This window comes from Trachypithecus francoisi, unplaced genomic scaffold, assembly GCF_009764315.1.
Source record: "Trachypithecus francoisi isolate TF-2019V2 unplaced genomic scaffold, Tfra_2.0 Lachesis_group15, whole genome shotgun sequence".
NCBI lineage: Eukaryota > Metazoa > Chordata > Mammalia > Primates > Cercopithecidae > Trachypithecus > Trachypithecus francoisi.
Window position 1 is genome coordinate 64,298,328 of NW_022681460.1, and position 18,702 is coordinate 64,317,029.

The 18,702-nt window shown below is 43.0% G+C and overlaps 1 protein-coding gene across 4 annotated transcripts in view; it reads right to left on the reverse strand.

Moving 5' to 3' along the window:
• MTHFD1L (methylenetetrahydrofolate dehydrogenase (NADP+ dependent) 1 like) overlaps positions 1-18,702 on the reverse strand; it is a 236,600-nt gene that overhangs the window by 132,911 nt on the left and 84,987 nt on the right. For all 4 annotated transcript variants that reach the window (XM_033235065.1, XM_033235064.1, XM_033235067.1 and 1 more), the window contains exons 17-19: positions 16,014-16,090; positions 11,694-11,834; positions 6,803-6,871 (exon numbers count right to left, since the gene is read on the reverse strand). In XM_033235065.1, coding sequence (XP_033090956.1) covers positions 6,803-6,871; positions 11,694-11,834; positions 16,014-16,090 — 287 coding nt within the window. The remainder of the gene's footprint in view (positions 1-6,802; positions 6,872-11,693; positions 11,835-16,013; positions 16,091-18,702) is intronic.

Sequence of the window (18,702 nt, forward strand, 5' to 3'; positions counted from 1 at the left end):
AGGCTGGTCTCAATCTCCTGACCTCAGGTGATCCGCCTGCCTCAGCCTCCCAAAGTGCTGGGATTACAGGTGTGAGTCACCACGCCTGGCAACAATCCACTTTTATTAACTACGGTCACCTTGCTATGTAATAGATACTGAAAACTTATTCCTTCTGTCTAACTGGAATTTTGTATTATTTGGTCAACTTCTCCATTCCCCACTGCCTCTGATAACTACTATTCTACTCTTTACTTTGCAAAAGCACTTTATATTTTTGTATAAATGTAGCTTTAGCTAGAAATCACAGAACCAGATAATGTTGAGAGCACGAAGAGGCCAACTTCTTTATCCAGAAAGTTAAGGTCCAGAGAGGCTAAGGGAATTCTTCAAGGCCACGGAGGAAATTAATAATTAAGTCAAGATTAGGGCTCTGGTTTTAAAACTCCCAGTATGGAGTCCGCGAGAAAAAAATACTGGAACGTCATTGTTAGACATCCAAACACAGGTACACACACACTTGCACACTCAAACATGGATACAGCTATAAGATACAGTACATCGAATTAAACATGTTGCTTAAAAAATTCTATGACTAACTCAAAGGCATACACACATTTATCTTGAGTTCTGGGTTTTATCTTATACGCAGAACACTTAGGAAAATAAGGCAGGAACTATTTTGCTATGAATATTCTCCATAATGGCCCTTTCAAACATTTCATAAGATTAATATTTCAATTACTTGTTAGCTTTCCAGAGTTCTAAGCACTTACATGTGAGCAGTAAAAAGTAAATAAATAAATGCACACATAGAAATGTGGCTAAAATGACTGAAGAACTGAATTCCAAATTTTATTTAAATACAGGTAATTTAGGTTGAAATGGCCACATGTCCAGTGGCCGCCATATTGGACAGTGTGCTCTCGCATATGGAGTTTCCATCAATGCCACACATGGCTAACCTCTGGGAAAATGTTAAGAGCTCTCATTGTTTCTTGTCTTAAGTCTTCCTCAGTCTGGCGATATATGAGAAGCACTTGGGGTACCCAAGCCTTATCCCCAGACATTATGTTCTCTGGGTCTGATGGGGAGTCCGGCATCAATCAATATTCTTAAATCTTCCCAGGAGTCAGGATTAAGAACTACTGGTCTCCTGGTAACCTACAATGATGAAGCCCTTGATGACCTCTTACCAGTACAACCAGGTGTGTTCAAATGTGAGCAGGAAAGCGTAATCTACAAACTAGTTAATGATGTTTGGATTACCTGCTGAGATAGATTCCTAGTCAATGATTAGATACATGAAACCCAGAGTGACAATAAAGGATCAGGGTACAAGAGTTCATGTGTGCAAATATTTTAAGTGAATGCAGTGTTTTATTTTGTAAAAAGGTCCTTATCTTTTAAAGTAATCTTAAAACAGCCTATGCCTTAAATGAAATGGATGACATGGAACATCCTGAAGATAGTATCTTCATTTGCCAAGTGACAGATTCAGAAACAAAACCCAAGTCCATATAATCATCTGGCGAAAGTGGTTTCTCTATGGAAAGCTTTGTTTGCTTCCTATAAATACATGCTTATTCTTTAAGGGATGTATTATAGTTACTGTGGATTTCTCTGTTTTCTGACCAACAAGAAACTTGTCTGTGTACCTTCATACTTCGTTTAGGATGAGGAGTTCTTGTGTCCTTGTAGTCTGAAGAATTTCCCCTTCTCTCCCTAGCAAGCCCAGTCCTGTCCTGTATATGAACAATTTGAGCACTTTTTTTTTTTTTTTGAGGCAAGGTCTCAATCTGTCACCCAGGTTGGAGTGCAGTGGTGAGATCTCGGCTCACTGCAACTTCCACCTCCCGGGTTCAAGTCATTCTCCTGCCTCAGCCTCCTGAGTAGCTGGGATTACAGGCGTGGGCCACCACACCCAGCAAATTTTTATATTTTTAGTAGAGGTAGGGTTTCACCATGTTGGCCAGCTGGTCTCAAACTCCTGACCTCAAGTGATCCGTCCGCCTCGGCCTCCCAAAGTACTGGGATTATAGGCATGAGCCACCGCGCCCGGCCTGAGCACTTTTTGTAATACAATCTAAACTTGTTATTTCTGTGTTGCCTAATAAATCAGAGATTCAGAACCCTTAAAAAGAAAATAAAAGTAAGGGCAATAAGAACTGCTTGGGGCAACAAATCCACTAATTCATTCATTAAATGGAAACTAGACTTTCCATTTCCCAGGTTTTCAGAGTGGGAAATATCTCAGAAGCACGAATGATTTCTAATAGAAAAAAGAATTATTTAGGCTGGGCATGGTGGCTCATGCCTGTAATCCCAGCACTTTGGGAGGCAGAGGTGGGCGGATCAAGAGGTCAGGAGTTCAAGACCAGCCTGGCCAACATGGTGAAACCCCATCTATACTAAAAACACAAAAATTAGCTGGGCATGGTGGCAGATGCCTGTAATCCCAGATGCTCGTAAGGCTGAGGCAGAAGAATTGCTTGAAACCGGAAGGCAGAGGTTGCAGCAAGCCAAGATTGCACCACTGTGCAACAAGAGCGAAACTCTGTCTCAAAAAAAAAAAAAAGAATTATTTAAAACAAGAAAATGATTAGCACTAATAATAAGTATTCATATTTGAGGGAGAAGTGTTATGAAGGAATATCACATCACTTCATATTTTTTCTCTCTTATTCAGTTATTTATTAACAAATGTGTATTTTTAGGAGAATGTAGTAAAAATAATAAGCATTCACTCAATTAATCAACAAGTCTTTACTGAGCCTCTAATAGGTGTCAGGTACTTTCTAGAAGCTGGAGATATGGTGGTGAACAGGATGGAAAAGGTCCTGCTCTCATCTCAGTGGGAGGAGAAATACAGAATCCGGACAAGGAAGTAGGAAGCTCTCAGCATTCTGTGCTATGCACTGCAATGACAGCAGACGGACGGGGGTTGCATATTCCTGTGGCTTCTCTGAGCAGTTGATGCTTACACGACATGAGACCTGAGGGAGGCGAAGGAGCTGGACATGAGAATATCAGGAAGTGGCCCAGGTAGTGGTGTCAGCCATGCAAAGGGCCCCCAGAGGATGAGAGATGAGGATAAGGGAGGAGGGAGGGACGAGGGCCAGATCCTAGGGGCTTTTCAGACCAGGAAGGAAACATGGAAGAACTCTAAGTAGGAAGGTAACAGGGCTTGATTAGGTTTCAGTCTCTACGACTGCTGAGGAGAGAGAGTATTTTGGAAGAAGAGCAGCAGCAGAGAGACTGGTTGGGAGGCTGCTGCACTGCTGCAGGTGGGGCGGGCTGGCGGCTGAAGCCAGAAGGAGGGAGGCATTGAGCGCTGTGGACAGGGCAGAGTCATGTAACCAAGGACGACTTGGCAGGAATGGAGACAGGAAGTGGGGAAGGGAAAACAGGCCTCAGGATCATCCCTGGGTTTCTGTCTTGAATGACTGGGTAGGTTTCAGGGAAGTAGAGAGCTGGAAGGAAGTAGGAGGTGGGTCCTGGTTTATGTATGAGTTTGAAATGGCTTTTACCCACCCACATGGCTCCTGGTAACTACACCTGCAAGTCTGAAATTCCAGGAGCATGATATTCCAAACAAGAGTTTGGGAGTCATCACCCGGCTAATCCTGGAGGAGAACAGGGTGAGAAAGGTGAGGGGTCATCAGAGAAGCCAGCAAAGCAGAGGAGGAGCAGCGAGCAGGCCTGGGGAGGAAGGGACCCCAGATGCCAGAGGAACCAGATGCTCCCGAAGGAAGACAAGGGCAGCTGTGTCAGACTGTTGAGCTTCTCTGAGGAGGGCAAAGCAACAAAGACTTGGTGTCTCCGAGGGACAAGTGACCTGGACAAGGGCAGTCAGGAGAGGTGGAACCCGAGGTCAGTTAACATGGAGACCCCAATGACAGACAAGAGCCGGGCAGGAGTTAGATGAGGATGCAATAGGGCGGGAGGTTTTTGAAATGTTTTTGTTTGCTTTTTAAGATGGCCTACCTTTGAGGACACGTGCCTGCTGGCAGAAGGATCAGGAGAGAGGAAAGATGCGAAGGACAACCTGCTGCAGGACGGCATGGCCTCGGCACCTATACATCCTGCACCCCTCCCCTGGGGCTGCAGACACCTGTTCAAAGGTGTTCAAAGGTGTTCAGTCCTCCTTTCCTCAGCTCAGGGGACATCTTCAGGCTGCACCCTCACTGGACACCTTCAGAAATGGTCCCCCCATTTCTTTCTATTCTCTTTTTTTAAAAGACAGAGTCTCGCTCTGTCACCCAGGCTGGAGTGCAGTGGTGCAAACTCAGTTCACCGTAACCTTCGCCTCCTGTTCAAGTGATTCTCCTGCCTCAGCCTCCCAAGTAGCTGGGATTACAGGTGCCCGCCACCATGCCCAGCTAATTTATTTTGTATTTTTAGTAGAGACGGGATTCACCATGTTGGCCAGGCTGGTCTTGAGGCTCCTGATCTCAAGGGATCTGCCCGCCTTGGCCTCCCAAAGTGCTGGGATTACAAGCGTGAGCCACCGTGCCTGGCCAGTCCCCCCTTTTCTGTCATATTGGTTCTGATATGGTTTGGCTCTGTGTCCCCACCCAAATCTCATGTCGAATTACAACCTTCAGCGTTGGAGGAGGCGCCTGGGGGGAGGTGACTGGATCCTGGGAGTGAGTTTCCCCTTGTTGTTCTCATGATCGTGAGTGAGTCCTCATGAGATCTAGTTGTTTAAAACTGTGTAGCACTTCCTCCCTCGCTCTCTCTCCTGCTCTGCCATGTGAAGACCTGTCTGCTTCCCACCATGATTATAAGTTTCCTGAGGCCTCCCCAGCCACGCTTCCTGTACAGCCTGCAGAACTGTGAGCCAATTAAACCAATTTTCTTCATAAATTACCCAGTCTCAGGTAGTTCCTTACAGTAATGTGAGAACAAACCAATACGGGTTCCTAACCAGATCCTCAGTTCTTTCTGCCTGAGATTGCAAAACACATTGCTGCCCAAGGCCTCTGCAGTAAAGGTAACACCCAAATGCTCTTCAAGACACATGCATGGCTCACCCCTTTGGTTTACTTAGCTCTGTGCTGGTACTGCTTTAACAGGCGGGCAGGCACACACACACACAACCCACTTCACTGTGCCCCTCAAGGCATCTGATTTTTCTTCTCCAGACCTTACCACCAGCTAACATGCTGTGTGTTTCTTGACTTGCCTTTGGCCTGCCTCCTTCACTGAAGTGGAGGCTTCAAGAGGGCAGGGACGTTGAATAGTTATTTCTCTGCTGTGTTCTTTGCCCCTACTATACTGTACTGGTCCATGTGATGCTTTAAATAAATATTTAATCTTCACTGTCAGGTTAGTTGTTGCTACTTTCACCATTTTACACGGGAGAAAACTGAGGCTGAAATACAAAATAACTTACCCCAGGTCATGGTTAGTACATGGCACAGCGACCATTCAAACTCAGCTTTCTATCAGCTGAATGAATGAATAAACGGATGGATATTTCGCTGCCTTGCTGCTGTGTTCCCCCAACATACTTGCCTTCTGGTCACCTCCACTACCTCCCTTTGTCCCAATACAGCTTAAGGACAAAGAGCCCATTTGATGGTGCAAATTTTCCCCCAATTCCCATGTTTACGGAGATGGAAGGGAGCCAGAGGACTGGCCATGGTGGGATCATTTATAGCATGGAAACTGGCAAATGCTATAACCCAGGAATTCTTTCCCCAGAGTGCTGACTGTTGAACACTCACCAGGACATCACTGTCTCCCTAGTTCCCTACCCCTACCCTTCCACTAGTCTCTACTCAATTTGCCCAGAAACTGCCTCTTTGTTTGGGGTTTGGGCCCAAACCCTGAGGTCTCACTAGCTAGGAGTCGGGAATTAGACAATTACTAAATCAAAGGAGTATGACTAGTGACTAGAAAACTAGATTAAAATGGAGATAACTTGACAAAAAATTTAAGTTCAGTGAAGACAAGAGCAGGGCACGTCATGTACAAAAACAATATCCTTATACAGTGGAACACAGCATGCTTTCCTGGAAAGCATTTCTTGGCATTTACTGTATTTTGCTTGGAAACAAATAAACAACAATACAAAAGCAAACCAAAACATCCACTACTCAATGATGATGAGAGATTAAGGGAAAACAGAAACTATATTGTAAACATGGCCATACAACCTATTGAAATGTTAGACAGACATTGACATTCTTATTTTTTTTCCTTTTCTTTCTTTTTTTTTTTTGAGATGGAGTCTCGCTCTGTTGCCCAGGCTGGAGTGCAGTGGCGTGATCTCAGCTCACTGCAACCTCTGCCTCCCAGGTTCAAGCGATTCTCCTGCCTCAGCCTCCAGAGTAGTTGGGACTACAGGTGCGCGCTACCACACCCGGCTAATTTTTTTGTATTTTCAGTAGAGACGGGGTTTCACCATATTGCTCAGTTTGGTCTTGAACTCCTGACCTCATGATCTGCCCACCCTGGCCTCCCAAAGAGCTGGGATTACAGGCGTGAGCCACTAAGCCCTGCCTCAGACATTGACTTTCTAAGTTTCTACTCGGGTCAATTAAGCCAAGACATAACTCATATTAAAGAAGCTATGAATATACTTTAAACTTTTTTTTTTTTTTGGTTGGCCAAGAAGTTATTCTGATGCTTCTTCATAAATTACCCAGTCTCAGGTAGTTCCTTGTTCCTAACCAGATCCTCACTCTTTCTGAGATTGCAAAGCACATTGCTGCCCCAGGTGTGCTCTATGCCTGCCTCATATTGGCTAAAAATGTTCACATTGTGGGGCAATTCAGTTAATGCAAACAATTACTATAAGAAGAAAACCACTTACTTCCAGGGTCTGCATCAGGTTTGGTTTTATTGCATCTTTCATCAAAACTGTCAAAGCACCTGTCACCCCCTACAGGAGAGAGAAAAACATTAGAGTCCCGACAAAAGATCATCCCTCCAGCCTGCTTCTTGGGTGGGCGTCCCCACAGGCAACCCCGGGCCACAGGGGACAGTGCTGCTGTCTCTGTCCATCTCTCCCCATCAGAGCTGAGAACAGATGTCAGTCATACTAAGATGTGAATGGTGATAGGCAAATAGCATTTTGAAGGACATTTGACCTTCTTTCAAAACCTTCCTTGACGGTGTTTATGAGATTTTCCATAAAACAAATCTTTCAGTGCAAGAAAATGTGTTTTCTGGCAATTTATGGACTGTGTGTTTTCATAATCAGAGGTTTTACTCTTGCTCAAAGAAATAAGGTGAAGAACAGAAACAAAGCTCTGTACAGAGCGGGCATGAAGTAGGGTAAAGGGAAATGTCTAAAATCGCCCACTCTGGTTTCTTACCATCTCTACATCGTTCATTCCAGAGAGAGAATAACTCAACAAACTACCACGTTTGAAAGCTTTCTAGTTTAGATCTGAACGGCTTCACGCTATCTCTCTTCCTATAGTCAAGCTGGTGCCACTTATACATGAAATAAGGTGGCTTCCTTCCAATCCTAGGAAGTACTGGACTGGGTTCCTTCTAAGTCCTCTTTCTCTATTACTGGATGAAGAAAAGACAGAGAAGAGTGAGAACAGGGATGATGCATGAGAATTAGCGGGAAAAATGTGCCAAAAAAAGGCCACAAGGCTAAAGTTTATTCTTACTTTTTAACGTGATGTCACTATTCACATTCTTTTCTTTTCTTTCCTTTTTTTGGAGAATGGAATCGTCTCTCTGTTGTCCAGGCTGGAGTGCGGAGGCATGATCTCGGCTCACTGCAACCTCCGCCTCCAGGGTTCAAGCGATTCTTCTGCCTCAGCCTCCCCAGTAGCTGGGACTACAGGCACACACCACCACACATGGCTAATTTTTTTTGTATTTTTAGTAGAGATGGGGTTTTACCACATTGGCCAGGCTGGTCGCGAACTCCTGACCTCATGATCCGCCCGCTTTGGCCTCTCAAAGTGCTGGGATTACAGGCGTGAGCCACTGTGCCCGGCCTTTTGTTCTTTTTTTTCCAATTCTTTCTCGCTTTGTAAAGACCTTAAGTGGTGTCTTGGTGTTTTCCACATATTAGTTATTGGAAGGCTGTAACATGAGCAAATGCCTGTGATGGTAGCTCTAGGGGGGAAAACAGGGTGCTATCCTTTGCTGTATATAGCATCGGAAGACAGTGCCATTTTCCCTCAGTATACCACGGCGCTAGCAGATGCAGTGGCAGCATCCAGAGAATCTTCATCACTCCGAAGTGCATTACATTCTCCCTGTACTTTTATCACCAACAGTAGTAAATGTTTCTCTCATGTGATTGGTTTCTGTTTTTACAATATTTAATCATTTAAAAGGTGTAAGAAAATCCAGTCTATTTTCTTCCTTAACTTCAAATTGACAGATAAAACTGTATGTATTTATTGTGTATAACATGATGTTTTGAAGTATATATATGCTGTGGAATGATTAAACCTAGCTAGTTAACTTATGTATTACCTCACGGTTATCATTTTGGTGGTGAGAACACTTTATATCCACTCTCGTAGCAATTTTCAGGAATACACTGTTATTAACTATACTCCTATGTAACTGAAATCTACCTCACTGTATAAAACACACATGATATGAATGCAACCCACTCAATATACATACACGAAGATGGTTCACTACGAAAACTTCAGGACACGCTGGGCATTGTGGCATATACCCTGTAATCCCAACACATTTGGAGGCCAAGGTGGGTGGGTCACCTGGGGTCAGGAGTTTGAGACCAGCCTGGCCAACATAGCAAAACCCCATCTCTACTAAAAATACAAAAATTAGCCAGGCGTGGTGGCAGGCACCTGTCATCCCCGCAACTTAGGAGGCTGAGGCAGAAGAATCGCTTGAACCTGGGAGTTGGAGGTTGCAGTGAGCTTAGATTGAGCCACTGCACTCCAGCCTGGGCAAAAGAGCAAGATTCCATCTCAAAAAAAAAAAAAAAAAAGAAAGAAGAAAGAAATCTGCAGGATAGGAAGGCTCAGTGAGAGTTGTCCTGTTGTGCTAACGCAGAGCAGGTGAAGAAGAGGGGTAGTTTTCTTACTTCTTTGCACACTATCCTTGCTTACACTTCCCAACCAAATAAACTGATTCAAAAAACTAAAGGAGGAAGGAAGTTAAGAGGTATGTTTCTGTTGGATGTCTCAGGTAGGTTTCTACCTGCTCATTTTTCTGGGACACATCTCAGCGCCTGTGCTGTCACGTGCAGGGCAAGCTCTGCCACCCTTTGTGTGCTGCTAGCATTCCACACTCTGTGTCCCTGTCGGGAGGGCTCGGACCATTCTTCCAGGGTATATCAGAATCATGCATGTGGCAGAAACCTTCAGCAGTTCCGAAAATCCTCCCTCAGTTTTCTATGGGTGGCCAACTCTCAATAGCTCCCACTGGATGAAGCACAATTTGAATAAATTAGGTACTTTTTGCAAACAAAAAACACAAATGATAACTAAAAAGAGTTTATTACGGAGATAAATAAAGAGTTTATTTAAAAAGATAACTGAGGCCGGGCGCGGTGGGTCAAGCCTGTAATCCCAGCACTTTGGGAGGCCGAGATGGGCGGATCACGAGGTCAGGAGATCGAGACCATCCTGGCTAACACGGTGAAACCCCGTCTCTACTAAAAAATACAAAAAACTAGCCGGGCGACGTGGCGGGCGCCTGTAGTCCCAGCTACTCGGGAGGCTGAGGCAGGAGAATGGCGTAAACCCAGCTTGCAGTGAGCTGAGATCCGGCCACTGCACTCCAGCCTGGGCGGCAGAGCGAGACTCTGTCTCAAAAAAAAAAAAAAAAAGATAACTGAAAAGAGTAATCTTTGGGTTTCTTCCAGATCCAAGATTTTTACCATACACTCACACAAAAATACATTTAAGGGCTGGGCGTGTAATACCAGCCTGTAATAACAGCACTTTGGGAGGCTGAGGTGGGCAGATCACCTGAGGAGTTCGAGACCAGTCTGGCCAAAATAGTGAAACCCCATCTCTACTAAAAATACAAAAACTAGCCGGGTGTGGTGGTGGGCACCTATAATCTCAGCTACTTGGGAGGCTGAGGCAGGAGAATCACTTGAACCTGGGAGGCGGAGGTTGCAGTGAGCCAGGATCATGGCATTGTACTCCACCCAGCCTGGATAACAAGAGCGAAACTCCATCTCAAAAACAAAATAAAAATAAATAAATAAATTTAAGGTAGTAGTATTTGAGGATTAAGTTTCAAAACTGTTCCTGACACATATTTATTGCTATACAAATTAATAAAATACAGAGCAACGTATTTAGACAGAAATTTTAGTATGTTAGTTTAGATAGAAATAGTGAGATTTTGGTAATTTTAATAAAGCAGCACTTTTATAGCAACCTGAGGGTTTTCTCTTTAAGTTTTATACAAAATATTCCGTAGGCTGCTGACATAAATTGATCTACTGAATTTACCTGACAAGACCTCTGAGATGAGTTAGATTCATTTCTTCAAAAGCAGCTGGAAAACAATCAGGACACTTTGAAAAAGGATTCAAATTATACCCTAAGCCCTTGAAATTAATAAAATATGACTTTGCCTTTGTCTGTTCACAACTGCTTACCAATCGCCAGTGTGCATTTTAAGTTCCATTAGTGTAGGGGATTCAGTATACGGGAAAGTAAGCTTAAATTTGGAGTAATGGCTATCTTAGGGGCCTGTGTCCACACCCATGCACTTATATACAAAAATGCAAGCAAACAAAACAGCCATGGAATATGTGGAGTTTAAGTTAATTGGAAAAGGCCAGGTGCGGTGGTTCATGCCTGTAATTCCAGCATTTTGGGAGGCCAAGGCGGGTGGATCACCTGAGGTCAGGAGTTTGAGACCAGCCTGGCCAACTTGGTGAAACCCCATCTCCACTAAAAATACAAAAATTAACGGGGCGTGGTGGTGCACACCTGTAATCTCAGCTACTCGGGAGGCAGAGGCAGAAGAATCACTTGAATCCAGGAGGCAGAGGCTGCAGTGAGCTGAGATCGTGCCATTGCGCTCTAGCCTGGGCAACAGAGCCAGACAGTCTCAAAAAAAAAAAAAAAAGTTAACAGGAAAGGTTGTTATTACACTACAAAGAGGAAGAAGAAAAGAAGATTAGCATGCCAATTAGAAAAAGCACTAGAAAAGGCAATGGTGTTCCATGAAAGCTTTACAGAAAGCACCACAACTACTCAAAGGGGAACTAGAAAAGCAAGACTGATTGAGGCAGAGATTTGCTTTTATAATACGAAACCCAAATCTAAGGCCCCAAATTAAATAATAAGCCAGGCTGGTGCCAGAAATGTGCCAATTTTAACTTTATCTTCCTGTTCATGGAAGCAGAGCCATTTCCTTCTGTTCCTTGGAAAGGTGATTTGCCCTCAATTTCAGGCAGGCATAGAAGGTACATTTTTTAAAAGTTGCCGAGTGACTGCAGGGGGATGACTCCTCCCCAGCCCAGGCAGAAGCAGAGATCAGGATTGGCAAGGATGGAGGAAAGCTCCTGGAATAAATTTCACGTGTTTTGGTTCCAGCCACGTCATGTATGACTGAGAACATTAGGAAGTGGTCAGACAAACATGCTTGTGAGGAAAGAAATGTGTGTGTGGAAACTTTTTCTGTATCCTCATTACACCCACTGATAAAAGGAAGAAAGCCTTTCTTTTTCTGGTAACAAAGAACGAGGACCGCCCACTCCCTGAAGCTTCCGGGTTGGAAACACTCACCAAATCATCTGCTGTCACAGGCTGCCCACTTTTGTCACTGGCCACCACCATCCTTCCCAGCCGTGCCTTCATGTCCGCGAGGCTGTCCGTCAGGGCCAGCACCGCCATGATCTCGCTGGCCACTGCGATGTCAAACTGCGCCTGAACCAGCCCAAACACAGGCAGTGGTCAGTGATAGTGCCAATGGGACGGCCATTTTCACCAGGATCTGGACTTCAGCCAAGGAGCAACCACAGGCCCAGGGAGTCTACTCTCCAAAGGCCATGCATGCAATCCCATCAGTTTTCTGCACGTCTGGACCATGCAGGGTTCGTGCCTGGTGCTCCCTAGGATGGCCTCCCAGGGGGAATGTGCTCTTTGTCATGCTCTGCTCAGCAAGGGGTGGGCTGGGTTAGGACCCCTGTTACACCCGCTCACAGCACTACCACATGGTGTGCTGTTGTAGCATGTCTCAGACTTAATTGATTACTAATGTCATTATCAGTCTAGTGCGGTCATTATCAGTCTACTACTGGACCGTAAGTGCCATGAAGGCAGGGACTATATTAGGCAGGTTCACTTCTGAATCCCCAGCATAGAGCTTGAAACCCAGAAGACACGTAATATGCATCAAATGAATTAATGACTAGCCTACGGACCACCTCCACTGTTAGTAATCTGCCTGTCAAGAAGGCTGCATTGTCTGTCTGGCGCAGAGATAAGGGGCAATGAAAGATGTTGGTTTCCTGCATGTGAGGCTACTTTCCCAGAGTTGGATCTCAACACAGCAGGGAGGGCACCCCAGTCAACTGGTGGCACAGACTCAATTTTCAGCTGCCCGGGAGGGTATGGCAACATCAGATCTTGAAGCTTTCAGCAGTGAAAGCTAGAGAGCAGAGACTTTTAGCAAAAAGTTCTAGGACTTCCTATTCCCATCTCTTGGCTCTGGCTCCATTGTTGTACAAAGTCCAACATGAAATAAAAGGGACACAGGAATGTGTACTTCCTCCTCCTCATAATTTAGCCACTAGGACTGTTTCTCTGGACAGAACCACTTCATTACGCCCCAGCTTAATTCTCTTCTTCCCAAGGGGAGTGTGAGCCAGACAAGCTCAAGCTTACGCAGAGAGAGAATGGCCATGCCCTGGTGGGATCACCTTATGAGACATTTTATTATGAATTTCCGTCACTGACAAGTAAGGAAATGAAGGAAATAAGGAACTTTCTGGCTACTTCCTGGTTGAGATTGCATTAGTCACTGATTTAGTGAAAAAATATTAACTGAAAGTCAAATACAACTATATTCAGTTATTACATTCTCAATATAACTCATTCCAAACATAAGTGGTTTTTCAATGTATGAAACTTAGGGTTCTCTATACTGCCATTCCATTATAAACAGTGCAAATGAGAAAATGACTAATACTGAGATTTTCTGTATAAAACGCGAGACTAGACATATTCTTAAAATATTAGCCGTGTAAATAAGAATAACATATAATCCATATTCAAGCTCTTCATTTGTAATTGTTACAATTACAAAATTTCGCATCTTCAGCATAAAAAGAAACCAACTGGGTCAATTGAAGTATCACTGTTATTCACTTTAATGATTAAATGACATGCATAGCGGAAGGCTGCTCATTTTTGTTTTGCAAATAAAATATTTCAAAAATCATATAAAGATGGAAATGAAATTTTTATTGTTTATCAGATTATCACACATTTATTGATTTAGTATTTACCTTTTCATTTTGTAGGTATATAGTAGGTATATATATTTATGGATTGCATGAAATATTCTGATACAGGTATGCAATGCATAATAATCACAATAGGGCAAATGAGGGATTTAGCACACATTCAAACAAAGGCCAATATGGGATATTGGCAAGGATGTGAATTGATATGAATTTCCTGGAAGGTAATGTCAAAACATATGTCAACATTGGAAATTTGTATCCTCTTTGACTCTGCAATCACACATCTGGAATAATATCCTAAGGATATTATCAATAAGTATACACAAAAATATATATGTATACTTACTACAGCTTACTTGTGATGGCCCGAAACTGCAAACACTCTACATGTTCATTAACAGGGAAATGGTTGAAGCTACTACGGTACCTCTATGAGATATGATGTGGCTGTTAAAAATGAAGATACAGGTCTACCTTTATTGACCTAAAAAGATGTCTTCACTATAGTCTTACGATAAATAAAAAGCAGTTAAAGCTCTTAAATACACTATAACCCTTTTTTACTTAAAAATATCTATGCACAAAGCAACACAAGATATAACCTTGGGCAAGTTTTTTAACATAACATCCCAATTTCCTCATTTGTAAACAGCTTTACAAATGAAATGTGCTAATATACATAATGGAACTGTCAATACAATGCACAGAGTAGGCACTGAAATCAAGGCCACTGTGAATCTTCCATCTCTCCGGTACCTAAACAGTACAAAACCACGCAGAGAAAGGGCCTTTTTCATTACACAGGCAACTAATGCCAACAGTTGGTATACATCCTTCTACTTTTCATTCTAGGCACATATGTACACAAATAAGTTGTAAGTGCCTATAATGTAAGTAAACACGCTGGGTTTTTCTTAACATAAACAGGTTTATACTATCAGTATTTCACTTCGAATTTTTAAAATGGGTTTTACAACCTTTCCAATGTGTATGAGAGCTCTCTACTCATGTCATGACACCTGCACACACATTTATTAATTTCAACTCTCCCATGGGACAAAATGGCAGACTAAATATATACAACCATCCCTACTGTTGGACGTTTGGATTGTTTCCAGTTTTCACCACTGCAAATAATGGCACAACAAATATCCTAATACACAGAATTTTTTTCTGCATGTTACACATTTTCTTCTTCTTTTTCTTAAAATATTTTTAGTTCCAAAGTTGTAATTGTTGGGTCATTTCAAATTTTAGTAATAACAAACTCATCCAAAAAGGATTTCCACTCCCACCGACGCTGCATAAATGCCCCCATTTCATTGCATCCTCACTAGCATTTAGTACCTACTATTTTCACTTGACAAGCTCCTAGGTAAATGATACTCCATCGTTTCAATTTGCAGTTTTATGATTACTCATGAATATCTTTTTTATGTTGGCATTTCAGTTCTGTATCCATAAATTGTCTTTTACTTATTCTACTCAATTGTTCAACAGTTATTTACTGAACACCTATGACTATATGTAACAAAGTTCTGTTCTGAGCATAGGGAATACAGCAGCAAATAAAAAGGGGAATAACCTCTGCTCTTATAAAACTCCCACTTTAGCAGGAGAGGCTAAGAACATGAAAAGCAAGAATGCTTGTTAAGGATAGAAGTCCATCATATTTTGGGCTGTCCTTTTAGTCATCAATCTAATTCCATCTTTCTGTTTTTCAGAACTTTCTAAAACTTCATGGCAATGATTCCAGTTTGCTAGCATGGATATTTGAAATCTGTTTGTGTGTGTGTAAGTTGCAGGACTGGGAGGAAATGAGGTCCACGAACTTAGTTTCTCTTCTTAATCCAATACCTATATTCGCTGTTTAATTCAAGACACTTCAAAAGGTCACAAGCCTATTTGGTGTAAGGATTGGTTATTACAGTACAAATGACTCTTTTTTCACTAATAAAAACTTAACATAAAGGACATAAATCTAAAACTGTACTAAAATGTACAGTTTCTAACCAATTCAAAAGAAAAAAAAAAAACACAACACAATTTAGAAGCCCACTGTGCCTGGATGAAAAATCATAGGCATTAATTTGTATTCCCTAAGTGCCATTGATGCACATCCAATATCTATTACAATGAAGTCAGGCATCATAATTTTTCTTCTGCATTCTCTATATTTTATTAATAAGCCATTTTTGTATTAATAAGCCATTATCCTTTAAAAAAATCCTCATGCTATTAAGTCTAATAACTAGGTGTTTGTTCCTTGATACACGAAATTTGAGTAATGTGTCTGAGATTTTCATTTATCAGTTATGCAGATATAGTATTACCTGGGTGGGTTCCCAATAAAATAAGTAAGAATTTATATTCAAAGAATACCCTGAGTGGCTCTTCCTAGAAACACAATTGGAAACATATATGAAAAAAAGAAAATGAAATAAACATACATAGAAAAGATGGTAAAAAGACACTGGAGCTATGTCTTCTGATCCTCTCCCAGCCCTGCTGAGAGCCCGAAACAGTGAGAGAACCACTGGCCACAACAGGTTGGGGATGAGACAAGAAAGGCAAAGAGTGAGCTCCCAGGCCGGTGGAAATGAATATAACAACAGAGCGGGAAGAAAGCACCACCTACCTGCCGGGAATAGCCCTTCTCTGTGTTTCCCTGCCCGATGGTTATTTTTCGTAGAAATCGGTCGTTTGTATCCAGTACTGAAAGAGAACAGATTAGTTCTTCAGTAGACAAATATGGACCAGCCACCTGGTGTGTGTCTGGTACTGTTCTGATGCTCACGAAGTTGCAGAGGGTAAAAGAGAAAAGGTCAGGCTCCCCCAAACTGACCATCTAGTGGGTAGACACAGAGAAAGAATCAAATAAACAAAAAAATATCTGCTAGAGGACAACCACGGTGGCTCATGCCTGTAACTCCAGCACTTTGGGAGGCCAAGGTGAGCAGATCACTTGAGGTCAGGAGTTCGAGACCAGCCTGGCCAACATGGTGAAACCCCATCTCTACTAAAAATATAAAAATTAGCCAGGCGTGGTGGTGCGCACCTATAATCCCAGCTACTCAAGAGGCTGAGGCAGGAGAATTACTTGAGGCACACTATAATCCCAGCTACTCAGGAGGCGGAGCTTGCAGTGAGCTGAGATTATACCACTGCACTCCAGCCTGGGTGACAGAGTGAGACTCCCTCTCACACACACACACACAAAAGAAAACCCAACCAGCAACTTCCCTTCTTGGCATTACTTGAAAGAACCGAAAGGAGACACTCAGATATCTGTACACCCATATTCATAGCAGCACTATTCAAAATAGTCAAAAGGAGGAAGCCACCAACAGGTGAATGGATAAACAAAATGTGGCACAGACAGGCAATGGAATATTATACGGCTATAAAAGAAAGTCATGTTGATACATGAATGGATGTTGAAAACACTGTGCATAGTGAAGTAAGTCAGATACGAAAAGGCAAGCACTATATGAGTCCACTTATATCAAGCACCTAGAATAGTCAGGGGCAGAAGAGGGGAATGACTATTTAATGGATAAAGAGTTTTTGTTGGGGATGATGAAAAGGTTCCGGGTATAGATAGTGATAATAGTGTAATCATTGTGAATGTATTTAATGCCATGAATTGTGTGCTTACAAATGGGGGAAAAATATTATGTATATTTTACCACAATTTTAAAAAGCAAAAGTAAATAAAGTAGCATTGTGGGGGGCGGCGGGGGGAGTCAAGGGTGATTAAAGCAAGCACCAGTTCTCTTTATTTTCTTCACTGGCTTATTTGAACTTCAGTTATTGGCTGGGTGTGGTGGCACACACCTGTCATCCCAGCACTTTGGGAGGCTGAGGTGGGAGGATCACCTAGGAACTTGAGAACAGCTTGGGCAATACAGTGAGACCTTGTCTCTACAAAGAATACAAAAATGAGGTGGGAGGATTGCTTGAGTCTGGGGGGCTGAGGCTGCAATGACCATGATTGTGTCTCTGCACTCCCATTTGGGAGATGGAAGTGAGACTTTGTCTCTCTTTTTTTTTTTGAGACAGAGTCTTGCTCTGTTGCCCAGGCTGGAGTGCAGTGGCACGATCTCGGCTCACTACAACCTTCGCCTCCTGGGATCAAGCGATTCTCCTGCCTCAGCCTCCCAAGTAGCTGGGATTACAGATGCCTGCCACCTGCCTGGCTAATTTTTTGTATTTTCAGAAGAGATGGGGTTTTGCCATGTTGGCCAGGCTGGTCTCGACCTCCTGTGAGACCTCATGTGATCCACCTGCCTCGGCCTCCCAAAGTGCTGGGATTACAGGAGTGAGCCAAGGCACCCAGCCGAGACCCTGTCTCTCAAAACAAAACAAAACAAGAATTGCAGTTATTTACATTTTGTGAAAATTAGGTTTGGTTTAGCTTGTGGCTATTCCCTGACTCAGCTGTTGTTAGTCTTTATAACAAGCTCCCTCTCTCTCACACACACTCAGACATACTCACACCCTCACACAAACACTAATTGACGCTCACATAAACACACAGAAACCTTCTTTATGAGTTTTCCAGCTATAAGCGGAGCATATACAAAATGAAAGGCCTGCTTTTCAACAGTATTGTCAGCCACGACTATTCTTCTCAAGATGTACATGGGGTGGCCGGGCGCGGTGGCTCAAGCCTGTAATCCCAGCACTTTGGGAGGCCGAGACGGGCGGATCACGAGGTCAGGAGATCGAGACCATCCTGGCTAACACGGTGAAACCCCGTCTCTACTAAAAAATACAAAAAAACTAGCCGGGCGAGGTGGTGGGCGCCTGTAGTCCCAGCTACTCCGGAGGCTGAGGCAGGAGAATAGCGTGAACCCGGGAGGCGGAGCTTGCAGTGAGCTGAGATCCGGCCACTGTACTCCAGCCTGGGCGACAGAGCAAGACTCCGTCTCAAAAAAAAAAAAAAAAAAAAAAAAAAAAAGATGTACATGGGGTGCAAAGTCAATCAACTAAAAACATCTTTCCTGCTATGTAGTATACATGATCTTGGCACCAGATCAAGGGGATCTTTTTATCAAATTTCTTTAAAATCAACAAGAGAAATTCAGCTGTTTTTTATTTAGCAAAGAGAAAACAAGAAAAAAAAATGTCTGGCAAGATCACCTAGAATCAGTGGCCTCCAAAGCCTACCTGTGCCTTTAACATGGCCCGGTAAGCGATGCATCAGTGACACATAAGAAATGTGGAGGTTAAATTCCAGTCCACAAGAAAGATACTAGAAAGTAACCCTAAGTTAGTGATCCAGAATGGAATTCCTGGTCTCTGAACGATAGAACTAAAGGTGG